This window comes from Pan troglodytes, chromosome 10, assembly GCF_028858775.2.
Source record: "Pan troglodytes isolate AG18354 chromosome 10, NHGRI_mPanTro3-v2.0_pri, whole genome shotgun sequence".
Taxonomy (NCBI): domain Eukaryota; kingdom Metazoa; phylum Chordata; class Mammalia; order Primates; family Hominidae; genus Pan; species Pan troglodytes.
The window spans coordinates 107,092,979-107,112,730 of NC_072408.2; the positions used below are offsets into that span (position 1 = coordinate 107,092,979).

The following is a 19,752-nucleotide window of genomic DNA, read 5'->3' on the forward strand; positions in this document are numbered from 1 at the left end:
ACCTAAAAACAATCAAAATGTCTATTACTGGCCAGGTTCAGTGGCTCATGCCTGTAATCCCAGCACTTTGGGAGGCTGAAGCAGAAGGATCGCATGAACTCAGGATTTCAAGACTAGCTTGGGCAACACAGGGAGACTCTATAAAAAATACAAAAAATTAGTGGGGCATGGTGGCGTGCTCCTATAGTCCCAGCTGCTCAGGAGGCTGAGGTGGGAGGATCACTTGAGCCGGGGAGGCCGAGGCTGCAGTGAGCTGTGACCTTGCCACTGCACTCCAGTCAGGGCAACAGAGTGAGACCCTGTCTCAATTAGAAACAAAAACAGTTGGCCAGGCAAAGTGGCTTACGCCTGTAATCCCAGCATTTTGGGAGGCTGAGGCAGGTGGAGGTCAGGAGTTCAAGACCACACTGGCCAACATAGTGAAACCCCATCTCTACCAAAAATACAACACAAAAAAATTTAGCTGGGCATGGTGTCGCGCGCCTGTAATCCCAGCTACTTGGGAAGCTGAGGCAGGAGAATTGCTAGAACCAGGAGGTGGAGGTTGCAGTGAGCCGAGATCATGCCATTGCACTCCAGCCTGGGCAAGGGAAAAAAAACAGTCTATTACCTGAAAAAAACAGTTAAATAAATTATGGTATACCCTTACTATAGAATAGTAGCCAGCCATTAGAAAGAATGAAGTAGAGCTATGTTTATAGTGTGCAAGGATCTCATTAAGTAGGGAAAAAGAAAAACCCAAAACAAAAATTTTTTAAAAATGAGCTGAGTAGAACAACTTGTATATTATTATCCTACTTAGGTAAAAATGAATTCCCAACCTACGTAAAAATGTATGTAAATAAATAGAAAGATCTGGAAGAATAAACTTCAAACGAGTAACCTTGGGGAAGAAGGATTGTAATGGTGGCTGATGAAAGAGGATGTTCATTTTTTAATATATGTTTTTCATTTGAGCCCAGTCAAGTTAACATCATTTTTTATTCTATGTTTCTGACTTGTTATAATGGGCACAAATAAATTCATTTTTTAACTAACTGGAGACAGTAAAAACTACCGAGATACAGTTCACATGCCATAAAATTCACCCTTTTAAAGTGTACAATTCAGTGTTTCTAGTACATTCACAAAGTTGTGCAGCCATCACTATTATCTAATTTCAGACCATTGCATCATTCCACAAAGAAACCTATAGTTCGTAGTCATTCTTCATTCTTCCGTACCCCAGTAAAATTTTAATTAAAATTAAATTTAATGAAAATTAATTTAAAAAATTAAAGAATGATAAGGGAATAACTTAGAACTTCTAGAATGTTTTTTCTAGATTTGCAGGGGGAAGTGGGTAGAATCCAAGAACTTAAGCTCTCTTCTCCGACTATGCATAACCGCAAAAGGTATGCCCAACTATACATATGTTTACGATAAAATGACAGAAATAAAAATCCACCACCCTCAAATTCCTTCTGTAACAGAAGTTATCCGTCTAATCACTCCAGAAATCTTATCCCCAGACATTGTGGGCAGAGCGGAGACTGAGGAGGGGAGCCAGAAAGTGATGGGCGGAGGTGGGCAGGAGGGTACTCGACGGGGTTGGTGGAAAATACAGCGGTACAGCCTGTTTTCCATAGACAGTCTACCTCTCCAACCTTCATTAAACAAGTAGGCTAGATTAAAGAAATAACTCCTCTAGCTCAAGGAATTTGCCCTCTAGTACTTTAACCCCTTGTTGCTGTAAGTGTAGCCTAGGGACCAGCAACATTGGTGCCATCTGGACATGTATTAGAAACGCAGATTATCAGACCCTACTCCTCAATCAGAATTTGCACTTTCACAAGATCCTGGGGATTCGTATGTATATTAAAGTTTGAGAAAAAATGCTTTCCTGCACGCTCCAAGGGCACTTCACCACAGTAACCCCTAAAAAGCCTCAGTCCCGGGTCCCCCAGTCCAGTGCCTGGCAGGGAAGGAAGGGGGCGGGGCTAGGAAATGGGCGGGGCCCTGGACCAATGAGGAGCAGAGTCCCAGCCGCCTGCTCCCTTCAGCTGCCCCCTCCACCTTCACTGCACATTTGGCTAGGATATACAGGGCTACCTGTCCTCCTTTTCCGGCAGAAGCCACCTCTACGGTTCCTGGAACTTGGCCCGTTCAGCCCTGGGCCCGGAAGCTCGTTCTGACTGACAAGTCTACGGAACCTCGGAGTCAAAAGAACCGCCATAAGCTCGCGCGCTGGCTCCTCCCCTGGCACCATAGCCCCGTCCCACCTGACACCCGGGGCGGAGAGAAGTCCTGGCTCCGCCTCTTCCGAACCGGCAGGAAGTGACGTCATGCCCCCGGCCGGCAGGTCTTTTAGTCTTTTTCCCCCTCCCTTACTCTTCGTCCCCAGTCCCTCCCCTCCCCACCCCTTTCCCTCTAGCTCCGACGTTTGCGGCCGCGGGGGCGGCGGAGGATATGGAGTAAAGCCGGAGTCAGTGGCCAGGCACGAAGGCAGAGCAGGAACAGCCAGGAGGCGTTTATTAGGGGGGCGGGGGGAAAGAGCCCCAGCACCGCCCCTCCTGGAAGAAGGAAGAGGTAAGTGACCGGCCGCCGGCACCGACCGACCTCCCTCACCGGCCGCGCTCTCGCCTGGGCTCCCGGGGCCGGCGAGGAGGGAATGGAGGACTCGCCCCCGGGGTAGGCCTCCCAGGGCCGCCCAGGCTGGTGAGTGTTGCCTGGTGACGGGCCTGCCGGCGGCCGGCCGGGCGATCAGCGGTCGGCGCCCGCGCAAAGCGGGGCTGGGCGAGCAGCGAGCTCCGGGGAGCGGATCCGAGAGGGCCGAGTCCTCGAAAGAGGCCTTGAGGCGACGGGAGACCCGGGATCGAAGTCAGCTGCCGGAGGGAGAGCCCCCCATGCCGGCTCGAGAGCTCGGGTTTCGGTGGTGGAGAACGTAGTACCTTTCGGGGACATTGGACACTACTCTAGGACTGGGTGAGAGAGTTCACCTCAGTTCTGAGGTCCGGAATCCGGTAGCCTGGGTCACCAGCCAGGGCCCTGCCGCCCGCCGTCCTTCTCTGACAGTAGCTTTAGTTTTGGAATGGAAGGTTATTGTGTGTGAGGTGGGTGGGGCAGGTGTTTTGTTAAGACAAAAAACCCCACCGGTTACTCCTGCAGTCTTGTTTTTCTAAACGGGAGAAAACGGATGGAGGAGGGTTTAGACCGATAAAGCCTGCAAAAACTTATTGGACTCTGAGCCCATACCTGTGATCCGTAATTAAGGAGACCATATTATCAAATCCACCCTCTAAGGCACTCGAGGAGGCTCCAGACAAGCTGCTTAAAAGCGCTATGCCTGTAGTGACTTCATTGGAAGGTGTCAACTATTTTTTAGTACGTCAAACTCAGGAATTATTTGTGATGACACTTTCTAAAAACATTGGATACTGTGAGTGAGTTTTCTAAGTAGCATGTCTCCGTTCTGAAAAATAAATAGTTTAGCAAAAATGCTCCAAATCAGCCTGCCACTGTAAAACCCCATCATGTTCTGGTGATGGCTTGAAAGTCAGGTGCTTGAAGATTCCTTTTGGACTTTGCAGGTTTCTTGTTGTTTGGTTTGCTGTCTTATTCTTTAGCCCAAATATTTTTAAAATATTTAAAAATGAAATCAGCTGAGTATATAAATTACTTCTTGAGGCAACATTAAACTGTAATCATAAAGAATGCTTTTGGGGGATTGTGTAAAGGAAGGGAACCTAATGGAAGGTAAGGGCCTTCATTCTCTTTAGATTTACATTACTCACATGCAGAAACCTATTTTGTCTCTAAGATTCATAAATACCCAGTAAAATAAATACAGGCACATTGTACTTCTATACTGTGGAATACTTTCTAGACAGATCAACCCTGTTACTGGGAATAACTACTCATATTCACATGTTTGAAATTCATGATATACCTCCCTTCCCCCACCCCAAGAAGAAAAATAGCTCCTCTTATTGTGTTTAACTCCGTGGGTAGCATCACTATCCATTCCTTTGTATAGAAGTTGAAGTTTGACAATTCCTCTATCGTGCTTCATACTCAGTCTCTCATGAAGTCCTGTTGATTTTGCCTCTTGAATATCTCTTGACTCTTGTCTGCTCTTCGTCTGTAACAGTAGTCCTGTTCCAAGCCACCACCATCTCTCATCCTGACTACTTCCGTAGCCTCCTGATTATGGTCTGCTTGCATCTACTGTGGTCTGTAGTTTTCCAGACAAGACTTAGTGACTTTTTCAAAATGCAGACCTAATAACATTGTCTTAGTGTTTAAAATCTTTCAGTGGCTTCTCACCATTTTTAAGTAAATCGAACACATTAACATGCCCTACAAGCCCTGCATAGTCGGTCCCCTTTCCAAACTCATCTCCACTGTGCTTTCTGACATTCCCTTTCTCCCCTAGTCACCCTGTCTTTTCTGTTCTCCTGCTTCAAGTATGTGGCTTTGGTTATGCTACTTCCTCTGCTTGGAAATGCCCTTCCTTTCTTTTTTTAGCCAATTATGCCTATTCATCATTCAGCTCACTTCAGGGAAGACTTTCCTGATTAGAATAGATTCTCCTGATTATATGTTCTTACCACACCATTGAAGAGTTGCCATGTTTATTAATACTTAATAAATTAATTAGATGTTCCTCATCTCCTGATGTGTAAGTGCTGAATGTTTATTAAATGAATGAATTCATTTAATGCTTACTGAATGGGCCAAGAATTGTGCTAAACATTTTACCTCATCATCACTGTTAATCCTTATAACAATCACTTGAGGTATAGCTAGCTTTTCCCCTTTTTGTAGATTAGAAATAGTGTTAGGGTGGGTAGTTAGTTGGTGATGGCTCTAGTAAATATTAGAATTGGCATTTGAACTCAGATTTCCTTACCACTGAAGAGTGTGGACTTAACCATGTAACTTAATTTTAACACTTTACTGTTCATCAGAATCACTTACGGAGCTTTCTCAGGATACAGATATACTTCATCTTTATAGGTTCCGATTCCAAAGGTTTGAGATACTATCTAGGCATCTATGTGGTTTAAGAAGTTATCCAGGTTATTTAGATGTTCACCAGAATTTGAAAACCACTGTCTTAGACAGTACTTGTGTTTTATGAGTTTGTTTTCATACATTGTATTTGAGATTTTATACTTTTTTTTTTTTTTTTTTTGTGAGACGGAGTGTCACTCTGTCACCCAGGCTGGAGTGCAGTGGCGCGATCTCGGCTCACTGCAAGCTCCGCCTCCCAGGTTCACGCCATTCTCCTGCCTCAGCCTCCCAAGTAGCTGGGACTACAGGCGCCCACCACCAGGCCTGGCTAATTTTTATATTTTTAGTAGAGACGGGGTTTCACCGTGTTAGCCAGGAGGGTCTCGATCTCCTGACCCTCGTGATCCACCCGCCTCGGCTTCCCAAAGTGCTGGGATTACAGGCGTGAGCCACCGCGCCTGGCCGAGATTTTATACTTTCTTAAATTAAGGAAGAACTGTAGACTTTAAGGAAGTGATCATTTAGTCTAATTTCCTACTCAGTTATTCCTTGTCCCTCTTCTCTAGCTGGAAGGCCTGAATAGTGAGAAACTGTCACCCCTCTGCTACTGCTTTAAAAAAAAATTACAATAATTTCAAGAATCTGATTAACTTCTTATTGTAAAAACTATAGTTCACTAAATACGTGGGCTGGAAGTAGCTTCAAAAAACTTGGATGTAATCTTTCCTCAGATCTTACTTATTGTTTAAATTACTAATTTGATATTTAAGCGTATGTTGCCTGAAATTTCATGTTGCTTTCTTTCTTTTTTTTTTTAAATATTTTTATTTACATAGAGACAGGGTCTCACTATGTTGCCCAGGCTGGTCTCGAACTCCTGAGCTCAAGTGATCCTCCTGCCTTGGCCTCCCAAAGTGCTAGGATTACAGGCATGAGCCACTGGCCTCATGTTGCTTTTTAAATCTTAAATCTTATTGTACAGTGGTCTTAAAATTTGTGACCAGTGACAGAAACTGAATGTTTTACTTCTTGTTTCTCCTCCTGCATTTAGCATGGTGCTTTTCACCTAGTAGGTACCCAATAATTTGTGTACTAACTTGGCTGTACATTGCTAAGTCTTTTCAGTTTTTTATGTTCGTTTTTAAAATCAGGCTTGTCTTCTATAATCTGTTCTGGCTCAACTATGTCTGATAATTAGATACTCTTTGTAATTGTAAAGAGAATGATTATACTCAGCTGGTTTAATCTTTGTTCTGTATAAGATTAAACATGATTTCTGTATAGAACAAAGAAGAGCATTATCCAGTTTTTGAAAACTTTCTTTTAAAAAACTTCTAGTAATCTCTGAGTGCTCCCACAAGCAGAAATGTATATTTCAGGAATACATCTTAAGGCCAACTCTGGCCTTAAAGTTAGCCCTGCTCCTTGCAGAGCAGCAAAAAAAAAAAAAAAAAAAAAAAAAAAAAAAAAAGAGAGAGAATATATCTTAAGATCATCTTTCTTTAGATACAAACAGGTAAGTACTGCATATGGGAGTATAAGCACACGTATTTTCCCCCAGATTTTGGAAGTATTTAACCGTATTTCATGTCTTCTGAATGTAATTCTTGAATGTAATTCTTAATTAGAATTACAAAAATTCATTGAATACCTATAAATGATGATATAAATGGTATTCTCTTATTTTCAGGCATTTACATACAAATCTCAGACCTTTGTGCCCCTTTAAGGGATAAAGCAAACTATTTTGAGTTTCTTTGTTTTATATTGTTGTTCTTTGTAGTCAGTGTCTATTATTTTGTGCTTTTTGAAAGTCTAGTCTCTGCTAGGTGCCATGAGACTGAAAGTTATTAAATGTAACTTCATTGCCAGATGTAATTACGGTAAGCCTTTTATTTGCATTGCAGTGACTTCAACAAAAATGGAAGCTCATTCTGCTTTATAATATTTTATTCTTGGGATTGTAAGCTTGGGAAGCTGGGGAAAAAAGTAAAAATATATTGTTGGGGAAGTATAGGACTGTTTGTAGTCATGTTATTTGAAAATTCAGGAAGTCTTTCTTAAGCATAAATATAATTTTACCTGTTACATTTCTTGCTGTATCTAGAATTCATGAGCAGGCAGGACTGAAGGAATTGCCAGTTCCTTTCAGCTACCTGCTGTCAGATGCTGTAATACTCATCCTACTTTCTGCCAGGTGCACGTAAAATCTAGTATTACAACAGATTCACATAGAAAGCCAGGTGATGGCTGAGCTAGATGGTAGAGAGATACACAATCTTGGAATGATACTGAAGCTACCCCAAATCCCATTTTGGCTGAAATTTAGGAAGGGCAGATGATTGAATTTCAAGTGAATTATAATAAATGGTGTACAATGAGAAATGCCTTACATGACTAAGAATTTCCATCATTTATAACTTTGTCATTGGAAAATATAGGCTTTTTTCTTCATTAATCAAAGGAAAAATGAAAAGCTATCATTTTAAGAAAAGGTATTTGGACTCTTAGGTTTCTTACATGTCAAATGGCTATGCTAATAATTCAAAATCTCGTTTAAGTTCAGGTCTTATTTTACAGGCTCCTTGGAGATTACTCTGTCCTTGGCCTTCTGTAATTTTCATGGTATTCTTGGGTGATATTTTTCAAGGCCGTAGTCTACCATACTGGCTCATCGTGCACCAATTTTTACTTTCAGTCTGGACGGTTTTTTCTAAGTTTTTGGCCTGCATGTCTAAAAACCTATTAGATATCTCCATCTGAGTGTCATTCAGGCAGCTCAAATTCTACATGTCCAAGTTGAGTTCTTCCCCTATAAAACAACTGGCTTCTATATGTCATTGGTAAATGGCTTCACCTTCCACCTAGACTGTGAAATTGGGGGTGGGGTAGGATTCTTAGTTTCGTTCTTTTCTTCTCTTGGTTTTAACTTGTTTCTTAATTTTTCCTTTCTTCTCCTTTCTCACTGCTATTTTTGTAATTCAGCAACCCTTCTCCCTTTAAAAATTTGTTTAAAATGTGAAATATAACACATAAAAGTATATAACGTAGTTTAACATGTAAATACAAAATAAATATCTGTATAACTAGCACCTTTGAAATACCTCCTTTACCCACCATCTCTTCTCTATCTTCCTTGACCATATTTCCTTTATTTTCTTGCTTTGTATATATTCTGAATTATAAATATCCCTGAATTGCATATTGAAGTTCTCTTCAGTCTTGCCATATTCTCAGCCTCCACCTTTAGTATATCTTTCACTCTGCTTGATAGAGTGATTGATCATCTTACTGATGCCTGAAACCCTTCTGTGGCTTCCATAGCTTGATTTCTTACTACTCAATGTCCTTGGTGATCTGGCTTTTTAGCCTCCTTTGCCATACTTTCTTCTTTTTCTTCAGCTTTTAACTGAACTTGGTTTTTGCTTTGTGATTTTACTCCTACAATTCTCCTATTCTCTATCCAGTTTACTCCTCTAGCATTACTGTTTTTGGGAAACATTCTATTCCTCTTCTTTTTGTTCCTATAACACTGTGCATGTGTATTCTGTAGCGTTTTATCACTCTGTAGGCTAGTGCTGTGGTGGTTTTACTTGTCTGTCTTCTCCCTTTGATGTAAGATTTTTCATAGCTTATTTTTCATTTACTTCCTTCCCAGTTTCTCATGTGGTATCAGATACATAGTGGATACTCAGTAAATATTAAACCACCAAATGAATTTCCATGCCTGTTCTTTGCCATACGTACATCAGTGTTGACTCTGGATGATGGATAGCATCTCAAATTTGAATATCAATTCTGAAAATATGCTTTGTTTTCATATGTAACTGTAGTTTGCAGACCACACCATAGTCTTCCTCCCTTACATATCTTGGCACGTGGTATTATAATCCCTTCTGGAATACTCCTTCCCCCCTTACTTTATAGTTTTGAGCCCATCTTAATATTTCCATAGCATGTACATTCTTACCACAAGTTAATTGCTGCTTTGGAGGACTGAGTCTGCTATTGGACGGAGTCCCTAAAAAGAAGAACCTCTGTATTCTCAGTGTATAACAAGATGCATGGCATTTAATATATAGCTTGTCAGGCAGCGTTAGAGGAATAGATATGTATGGTTTTAAATAGAATTTTGTATCCTTTCACCTTCCCATCAAAATCAACAGCAGATATTCATAGAGAACAACTTGGCATAGCCAGTAAATGTTTTCATAATGCCAGTAGCAACATTTTCTAGCTGCTTATTAAAAAGGGAAAGTGAGTCTCCATTTCCATTTACAGACAGTTCAAATCTTTAATAGAAGAAAGTGGGTTATATTTACATAAGTATAATTTCGTTAATAGAGAAAACAGGATACAAACTACCTGAGATCAGTGGTCTTCAAATATTTTTGCTTGTGTATCCAATAATTTTGAATAACATGTGCTCCTCTTGCACATTTTTTAAGTTGGTCACAGCTGGAGTTTTTTTGTCAAGAGTTTAAACAGTTGCAAAAGATCTAATTTCTAAATTGTAGTATATTGTGATAGTGCTTTACTTTATCAAAACCTTGGAGTTTATCAATTGAAATAAATGTGTTCCTATATATCTCTGTGACAACCATCTTCTTAACTGTAGTTCTGTGATAGATAAGGCGTGGGTTCTTGTTGTTATTAACATCTGTCCTGAAAGAAGCAAGGTACAGCCTCCTTTAGTATTTCTTATCAAACTTCCTTGTGCTTTACTCTTAAGTGGCTTTCTCATAGAATTAAATCTACAGATTGCATCCCCCTCCTCCCACAAAATTTTTTTACACCTAGGAAAATGGCCTACAGTAACACTGGGATGGCTGAGAGAAATACTTTGTTTTAGTCAAGTGGGAAAAAATTGTGAACAAAGAAGTGGTTAAGGAAAATCTTCAGGACATAGACTTGGTCTCAGGCAAATCAATTTTAGGAAAGAGTACACCTGGAAGTTGACAATTTGGAGAGCGATAGGGCTTTAAAACCTTGGTTTGTGCCATAGACCCTTTTGACAATTTAGTAAAGCCTGTGGATCCCTTCTCACAGTAGTATTCTAGAATCAGTTTGTCACTTTCTACAGAAAGCCTGCTGGGATTCTGGTTGAATTGCATAGAGTTTCTAGATTATTGGGGATAATTGACACATTAACCATATTGAATCTTCCAATTCATGATCACAGTATATATCGTTCCATTTATTTAGGTTTTCTTCAGTTTCTGTTAGCAGTATTTTGTTTTCACTGTATAGATCTTGCATAGCTTGTTAAATTTATTCATAGGTATTTCATACCCTTGAAACAGTATTTTTAAATTTTAAATTTTCTAGTAGAAATACATAGAAATGCAATTTCTTTTTTTTTTTCTTTTTTTTGAGACAGGGTCTCACCCTGTCACCCAGGCTGGAGTGCATTAGTGTGATCACAGCTCACTGCATCCTCAACCTCCCAGGTTCAAGTGATCCTTCCACCTCAGCCTACTGAGTAGCTGGGACTGCAGACATGTGCTACTGCTCCTGGCTAATTTTTAAAAACTTTTTGGAGTCTTGATATGTTACCCAGGCTGATCTCAAACTCCTGTACTCAAGCAATCCTTCCACTTCAGCCTCCCAAGGTGCTGGGATTACAGGCATGAATTACTATGCCCAGCCTAGAAATACAATCTTTTCAAATATGTTGTTCTTGTATTCTACTATCTTGCCAAACTCATGTATTCATTCTGATAGCTATTTTGTAGATTCATTCCTTCTGATGTTCTGTGTATGCAGTTGTGTCATTTGGGAATAAATTGTATTCTTTCTTCGCAGTCCGAATGCCTTTTATTTCATTTTCTTGCTTTATTGCCTTGGTTAGGACCTTTACTGGAATATTGAATAGAAGTGGTAAAAGTGGGTATACTTACCTTGTTCTGAAACTTAGGGAGAAAAGTGGTTAGTATTTTATCTTTAAATATAATGTTAGCTGTAATTATTCAAAGATGCTATTTATCAGGTTGAGGAAGTTCCTTCCTGTTCTTAGTTTCCTAAGAGTTTTTATTATGAATTGGTATTGAATTTTGTCAGTTTTTTTCTGCGTCTACTGAGATTATCTTGCTTTTTTTCATTATTCAGTTAATGTGAATTACATGGATTCATTTTTAAAAGTTGAATTAACATTGCATTCCTGAAGTGAACCCCATTTGGTCGTGGGGTTGGATGTGATGTTCTAATATCTTAAGGATTTTTACATATTAATGAGGGACATTGGTTTGCAATTTTATTGCCATTGCATTATTTGGTTTGATGTCAAGGTAATGCTGACTACATAACATGAAATGGAAAGTATCCTCCCCTCTTCTATTTTCTGGGAGAGTTTGTGTAGACTTGGTATGATTTTTTTCCTTAAATGTTTGATGATATACCCTATTCATTTAGAAGCTTTAGAATTAGAATCTGTAGAATTTCTGTTATTGGTCATTTGTGTCTTTTAAAATTTTTATTTTCTTTCTTTTTATTTTTATTTTTGAAATAGGATCCCACTCTTTGTCACGCAGGCCAGAGGAGAGTGGCACAATCATGGCTCACTGCAGCCTTGATCTCCCAGGCTTAAGCAATACTTCCACCTCAGCCTCCCAAGTAGCTGGGACCATAAGCACACACCACTATGCCCTGCAAATTTTATTTTATTTGTTTTTGTAGAAACAGGGTCTCCTTATGTTGCTCGGGCTGGTCTTGAACTCCTGGGCTCAAGTGATCCTCCTGCTTTAGTGTCCCAGAGTGTTGGGATTACAAGCATGAGTCACGGCACCTTGCTAAAATTTTCTTGATCAGTATAGCTAGAGTTTTACTGATTTCATTGATCTTTTCAAAACTTTTTTTTTACTTCATTGGATTTTTTTTCCTTTTTCATTTCTCTATTAAATAAAGTATTACATTAAATTCAGTCTCTTTCATTGATTCCCCCTCTTCTACTTATTTTAATTTTCTCTTTTTCTAGCTTCCTAAGGTGGAAGCTTAGACCATTATTTTGGACTTTTAAACTCCCTAATATAAACATTTACAGCTATAGATTTCTTTGTAAGTACTGCTTTAGATATGACCCACAAATTTTCATTTTCATTTTCATTCTCTTCAAAATATTTTAAAAATTTCTTTGTGATTTCTTTTTTAGCCCTTGGATTATTTAAAAGCGTTGATTAATTTCCATATATTTGCAGTTTTCTATATATTTTAATCTATTATTGATTTCTAGTTTAATTTTATTGTAGTCAAAGGGAATAGTTTGTATTATTTCAGTAGTTATAAATATTTTGAGACTTATTTCATAGCCCAACATATAGTTCATTTTAGTGAATGTTACGTGTCTACATGAGAACCATTTTTAGTGAATGTTACATGTCTGCATGAAAACAATTTGTCATTTGTAGAGTGTGTGTTTTAGGTCAGGTTGTTTGATAGTGCTGTTGAAGTCTCTGTCCTTACTGATTTTTCTCTCTGCTTGGTCTGTGTCTGTTACTAAGTGAGAACTCTTGAAGTCTCCAACTATAATTATGAATTTGTCTATTTCTTCTATCAGTTCTGCCACTTTTTGCTGCATTTATTTCGAAGTTCTCTTATTGGGTGTGTACATATTTAGTATTGTTATGTCTTTTTGGTGAATTGACAACTTTGTCATTACAAAATGACCTCTTTGTCTTCAAGCTTATTCTGTTATTAATATTGCCACTCCAGCTTGGTATACTTTCACATTCTTTTACCTGTGTTTTTATACTTTTAAAGTGGGTTTTTGTAAGCAGCATATAGTTAGGTCTTGCTTTTTTATTCAATTTGACAATCTCTGCCTTGTAATTGAAATTTTAAATTATTTACACTTAATGTAATTTATTGATATGGTTGGATTTAAGTCAACCATCTTGCTATTTATTTTGTATTTGCCACATTTGTTTTTTGTTCCTTCCTCTTTTCCGCTTCTTTTTATATTCAGTTTACTTTAGGGTTTATTTTATCTCTACAATTTAGTTATATCCCTTTATTATTTTGTTGTTATTTTTATTTTGTTATTATTTGAGGGTCTACAGTATATATCTTTTAACTTTAAATACCACAACCTGCCTTCAAATGATACTGTACTGCCTCAAATATAATGTAAGGATCTTTAAAAAATATACTTATATTTCCCCTCCTGTTCTTTCTTGTTACAGTTTCTTCTGCATATATTATAAACACAATATATTTTTATTATTTTTGCTTTAAATGATCAGCTATCTTTTAAAGGTATTATGACGTGAAAAGTATTTTATATACCCACATCATTTTTTATTTTTATTATTCTGGTTTAAAAACTTTAAGTTTTTTTTGTTTTGTTTTGTTTTGTTTTGTTTTAGAGAGAGGGTCTTGTTCTGTCACCCGGGCTGGAGTGCAGTGGTGCAATCACAACTCACTGCAGCCTCCACCTCCTGGTCTCAATTGATTCTTCTGCCTCAGCCTCCTGAGTAGATGAGACTACAGTCAGATGACACCATACCTGGATAATTTTTCTATTTTTTCTAGAGATGGGGTCTTACTGTGTTGCCTAGGCTCATCTCGAACTGCTGGGCTCAAGTGATCCTCCCATCTCTAATAGTTTTTATAGTGATTATCTGTTGTTTTTCTGAAGATGTCTTTATTTCACATTGAGTTTTGAAAGTTTTTTCCCCAACCTGTAGAATTCTAGGTTGACAGTTTCGTTTAGCAGTTTAAAGACCTCATTCAGTTGTTCTTTGGCATGTGTTGTTTCTGCCAAATTTGGGGAAATTCTTTTTTTTTTTTTTTTTTGAGATGGAGTCTTGCTCCCTCGCCAAGCTGGAGTGCAATGGCGCGATCTCGGCTTACTGCAACCTTCACCTCCCGGGTTCAAGCAATTCTTCTGCCTCAGCCTCCTTAGTAGCTGGGACTACAGGCGCGTACCACCATGCCCAGCTAATTTTTGTATTTTTAGTAGAGATGGGGTTTCTCCATGTTTGCCAGGATGGTCTCCATCTTTTGACCTTGTGATCTGCCTACCTCAGCCTCCCAAAGTGCTGGGATTACAGGCGTGAGCCACCGCGCCTGGCCAGTCTGGGGAAATTCTTATCTTTGTTCTTATATGTAATTTACTTGTTTTCTGTGGCTGCTTTTAAGATTTTTCTTTTAATCACTGATTTTCAGCTATTTGGTATATCTATGTATGGGTTTCTTTGTGTTTATCCTGTGTGTGGTTTATTTAATTTCTTGGAGCTTTGTATAGCAGCAGTCCCCAACCTTTTTGGCACCAGGGACCGGATTCGTGGAAGGCAGTTTTTCCACAGATGGGGGATGGGAGGCTTGGTTTCAGGGTGAAACTCTTCTACCTCAGATCATCAGGCATTAGTTAGATTCTCATAAGGAGCACACAACCTAGGTCCCTCGCATGTGCAGTTCACAGTAGGGTTCAGGCTCCTATGAGAATCTATTGCTGCCACCTATCTGAGAGGAGGCGGAGCTTAGGCAGTAATGCTTGCTCGCCTACCGCTCACCTCCTGCTCTGCAGCCCGGTTCCTAATAGGCCGTGGACTGGTACTGATCTGGCGGCCTAGGGGTTGGGGTCTACTGTTGTATAAGTCACATCGTCTTGCTTCTTGGCGTGTCTGATAGTTGTTGATTGCCTGCTGAATATTGTGAATGTTACATTGTTTAGTATCTGAATTTTTTTGTGCATGTTATGTGTCTTTCATGACTATTGGGTTTTGTTCTGGTAGGCTGTTTAGTAATTTATGATTACTTTGGTCATTTGATAATTGATTTTAGAGTGGATTTAGATTAGCTTTTACTCTAAGGGTGGTTTACCCCACTATTAAGGCATGGTTCTTACAGGTTTCTGCTGATTGTCTTAGTGGTCAGTGAAGACTCACTACTCTGGCTGACGAGATATCGAATGATTTGCAGCCTTGTGTGAACTTTGAAACTATTCAACTGATAGCTCTCTAGTTTGGTTCTTGCCAGACCTGGTAGAGTGTCACACTATGCATAAGCATGTGTGGGACCAGGGAACAGAGCATGAAGGGGACCAGTTTGCATTTTCTTCAGCATAGCTTCATTCACTTTGAAATTGTATCTCAGAACTTTCATCTACCTCTGCATTCTTGAATGCCAGTTTGTCCCTCCAGCTTCTCAATTCAGCTAGATAGCTACCTGGAATTCTGCTCTATGCTCTGTAGTTTGGAATGTGCCTCTGGGGCAATCCTGGTTCTCTTGTTCTCTTTCTTACTGGGGTCAAAGGCTCTTGCTGCCTGTTCAATGTCTGAAAAAATGTGTTTCATACATTTTGTTCAGTTTTCTAGTTGTTAAAAGCAAGAGGGCAAATTCACTCTTTGTTCCTCCCTCATGGGCAGAAGTTATTTATTCATTTATTTACTTAGAGTAATATTTTTAAATGTATGAAATAAAATGTATAGAAAAAATTGTTTTGAAATAATTGTAATAACATTTTCATAACTACAAAATGGTTTTATATATGTTTAATGCATTCAATAATAAAACCTAGTATGGGGGCCTAATAATACCTCTAATTCTCTTTGAAGTCTTTACCTGACTCCAGATTAGGAACTGCTACCTTATAACTGTCTATGCCCATGTATTCCCTGAAAAGTCTTCATGTAACCCTAGAGATGCAGACATTCTAGTTTGAAGAAAGCTTCCTTTAACTTTTTTCAACTAAAGATGTCAACAGACATCATCACAATTAGAGTCTATTTTAATTTACCAAAGGAGAAAAGTTAAGCCTGGCAATTACTAATTATTAATACAGGTTGAATATCCCTAATCCAAAAATTTGAAATGCTCCAGAATCTGAAACTTTTTGAGCAGTGACATGGTGCTTAAAGGAAATGCTCTTTGGAGCATTTCGGATTTTGGATTTTTGAATTAGGATTGCTCAGGCAGTAAGTATATAATGTAAGCATCCAACATCTGAAAAAATAAAAAAATCCAAAACACTTCTGGTCCCAGGCATTTAGGATAAATATTCAACCTGTAACAACTACTGATCATTATGCTTATTAAAAATTACCAATTAAATGATAAGTATTCATTAATGACACTAGTCATTAATAAAAAACCTATGTAAAATTCTAAAAATAATCTTCTGACTTTATGCTTGTGTGTATTTTATTGTCCCTTTACCATCAGTGCTTTTTTTTTTTTTTTTTTTTTTTTTTTGAGATAGAGCCTGGCTGTCACCCAGGCGGGAGTGCAGTAGTGCTTTCTCAGCTCACTGCAGCCTCCCCCTCCCGGGCTCAAACGATCCTTCCACCTTAGCCTCCCAAGTAGCTGGGACTACAGGCACATGCTGCCATTCCTGGCTAATTTTCAAATTTTTTGTAGGGACAGGGTTTCTCCATGTTTCCCAGGCTAGTCTTGAACTCGTGAGCTCAAGTGATCCACCTCCATCAGCCTCCTAAAGTGCTGGGATTACAAGCCTGAATGCTTCTTTATTAGGAAATATTCTTAAATGATTTCACAGTTGAATGTAATTATTGTTTTAATAACAAAACTTTTTATAAAATACCAATTTGGGCTAGGTGTGGTGGCTTATTTATGCCTGTAATCTCAGCACTTTGGGAGACCAAGATGGGAGGATCACTTGAGGCTAGGAGTTTGAGACCAGCCTGGGCAGCATAGCAGTACCCTGTCTCTACAGAAAAATGATAATAAAGAAAATAGGCTGGGCGCATTGGCTCACGCCTGTAATCCCAGCACTTTGGGAGTCCGAGGCGGGCAGATCACAAGGTCAGGAGATCGAGACCATCCTGGCTAACACGGTGAAACCCTGTCTCTACTAGAAAATAGAAAAAATTAGCCGGGCATGGTGGCGGGCGCCTGTAGTCCCAGCTACTCGGGAGGCTGAGGCAGGAGAATGGCGTGAACCCGGGAGGCGGAGCTTGCAGTGAGCCAAGTTCGTGCCACTGCACTCTAGCCTGGGTGACAGAGCGAGACTCCGTCTCAAAAAAAAAAAAAAAAAAAGAAAGTACAAATTTATTGCTTAGTAAAGTGTTAGCATCTTTTAAGTTGTATATTGTTGTTTTTAATGTGAAGTGATCAACACCTGTGAAAAGTGGTGGAAAAAGAAAAAATAAGAATAAATGTTTAATGTGAAGTGAGAGTCAGACCTCCTATATTTGTTGTTGTTGTTGTTGTTGTTGTTTTTGAGACAGAGTCTGGTGCTGTCACCCAGCCTGGAGTGCAGTAGTGTGATCTCGCCTCTTGACTCACTGCAGCTTCTGTCTCCCGGGTTCAAGCAATTCTTGTACCTTAGTCTCCCTAGTAGCTGGGATTGTGGGCACGCGCCACCATGCCTGGCTAATTTTTGTAATTTTTGTAGAGATGGTTTTTCGCCACGTTGGCCAGACTGATTTTGAACTCCTGGTCTCAAGTGATCCTCCTGCCTCAGCCTCCCAAACCCCACAAACCCCACAAAACCCACTTTTAGTCTTTTTTTTTTTTTTTTTTTTTGAGATGCAGTCTCACTCTGTCACCAAGGCTGGAGTGCCGTGGCGCAATCCCGGCTCACTGCAACCTCCACCTCCTGGGTTCAAGTGATTCTTGGGCCTCAGCCTCCCAAGTAGCTGGGACTATGGGCACCTACCACCACGCCTGGCTAATTTTTGTATTTTTAGTAGAGATGGCATTTCACCATGTTGGCCAGCTGGTCTCAAACTTCTGACCTCAGGTGATCCGCTTGCCTTGGCCTCCCGAAGTGCTGATATTACAGGCGTGAGCCACCACGCCCATCCCCCACTTTAAGTCTTAAAGGATCCATGTTATACAGTTGAGCAATATTCATTCTCTTTCTTAATGTCATTGTCAAGTGTGAGTATATCTTTTCCTGGTCAGTGAGAACTGAGGTTGAAACGAACAGTTTGATTTCTGGACTTAAATTTGTACTAAAGTGTATTGGGTTCTCTGAAGATAAAACCAACATACAACTTTCATCTATATAGGATTATTCTGTTCACTGTTTGGGAGATCTTACACTTTTCAAATTAAACTATGAATAAATGCTTATATAGATGAGAAATGATCAGTTCTCCACTATCCTTCTGTTTTTCTAGGTAACTATAACTACCCAATATTGCAGCCATGGAGTCCATGCTTAATAAATTGAAGAGTACTGTTACAAAAGTAACAGCTGATGTCACTAGTGCTGTAATGGGAAATCCTGTCACTAGAGAATTTGATGTTGGTCGACACATTGCCAGTGGTGGCAATGGGCTAGCTTGGAAGATTTTTAATGGCACAAAAAAGTCAACAAAGCAGGTGAGTTTTAATTCAGCATCCACTTGGAAAAAACACACATGCTAAGAACCATAAAATGCATGTGTGCATTTTTATGTTAAGAAATGCCAAAAGTTCTTTAATAGGTTCTTAAATGGGTTCTTTAGTTCTCATTTTATCTTATGAAGTCATACAAAAAAACAAATGCTTTTAAACATGCTCTGAATCTCCTGGTTACACATATACTGTTTGACATACCATATCATCTTGAAATATAATTTTGCTTACTTAATAAACATGTCAGTTGAGCAAACGAGTATATTAGATTGTAATATTTAGTGAAGTATATGTTTTAGGATAGAAATTGCCGTGTTTCTTAAATTTTCTTTTCATATTTGTCAATATGTTACTGGCAAAATACCCAGTTAAATTTTTCAACGTTAAGTGCGTCTTAGTGCAGTCAGTGCTGGGATTACAGCGTGAGCCACCGTGCCTGGCCAAAATCACTGTTTTCAAAAGTCGTTTACTTCCCTACAAGTGAAATATATGGGTTGTAAAATGTAAAGGATTTCTTATATATACCTCCCAATGACTACCACAGTCATACAATTGTGGGTATGCATTATTTGCTACTTTTCCGAAGTTAGCTTATTTCCCAGGTAAGTACATTGAAGACTGAATTGGCTTTGATTATCCTTTTATGAAATAGGAATCTTGGTCCTATGATAAATTGCTGGTATGTCATTTGTATTCAACCTGTTAAATCTTGTTTTTATTGCCATTTGGAAGTCTTTACTGAAATTCAGAGTTGATCTGCATCTGAAATGCTGATCGATTTGTTACTTTTGAACATTGCTTTTTCTTCAGTTCACCATAAGCTCATCCAAAAAAGTAAATGGTTTCTTGAGTATTGACTACCTAAAAACTATTAATGAGGTCATGAGTTTTGTAAATGAACAACCTCCTCTGATTCTAGCACAAATTGCTTTTACAATCAGTTATATAAGGGGAAAACAAAATAACAAATTTATAAAATTAGACATTTTTATTAAGGATGTGGTAATATATAAAAGCATCTCTGTGCGTAACTAGAAAGGTTCTAGGTAGTTGTGGTAATATCAGTAGTTCATATGCTGAAATCTCCTGATGATGTTGGAGCTTCTAGAACATGAGAACCAGGCACAAATGATAGAACCCCATTCTCAACTGCTGACTATCAGCACTGGATTTTCTTAGGGAACTTTTCTACATTGCACTTTTTTTCTGTATTTATTGCTTTGGAATGAAAGGTGGTACACCAGTGAGCTCAGTGGATATAGGTTCAAATTTTCTTTTTTGCCTCCTTCAACTTGCAAGGGTCAGAACTGAATATCCTGTCTTTACTACTGGTTAATTTTTTAAAGAATAGCTAAGTCCTTAAGCACCTTGATATTGAAGCCTCTGCCTCCCAGGTTGAAGCAATTCTCCCACCTCAGCTTCCCAAGTAGCTGGGACTACAGGCGTGCGCCACCA

The 19,752-nt window shown here is 39.1% G+C and overlaps 2 protein-coding genes across 12 annotated transcripts in view; one reads left to right on the plus strand and one right to left on the minus strand.

The window, feature by feature from the left end:
• The window catches only part of DEPDC4 (DEP domain containing 4), a 29,378-nt gene extending 27,052 nt beyond the window's left edge, over positions 1-2,326 (minus strand). Inside the window, 1 exon segment of the mRNA XM_063787014.1 lies at positions 2,092-2,326. Coding sequence (XP_063643084.1) covers positions 2,092-2,326 — 235 coding nt within the window.
• SCYL2 (SCY1 like pseudokinase 2) overlaps positions 2,307-19,752 on the plus strand; it is a 71,683-nt gene continuing 54,237 nt past the window's right edge. For 2 of the 11 annotated variants that reach the window (XM_063787010.1, XM_063787009.1), the window contains exons 1-2: positions 2,325-2,568; positions 18,078-18,282. Coding sequence is in view for 5 of the 11 variants with exons in the window: in XM_024348017.3 (XP_024203785.1) it covers positions 18,106-18,282 (177 nt within the window). In the remaining 6 variants the exon portion in view is untranslated. Of the gene's footprint in view, positions 2,965-18,077; positions 18,283-19,752 lie in introns of all 11 variants that reach the window. The other 9 variants (XM_063787013.1, XM_063787007.1, XM_024348017.3 and 6 more) reach the window with 8 other exon arrangements.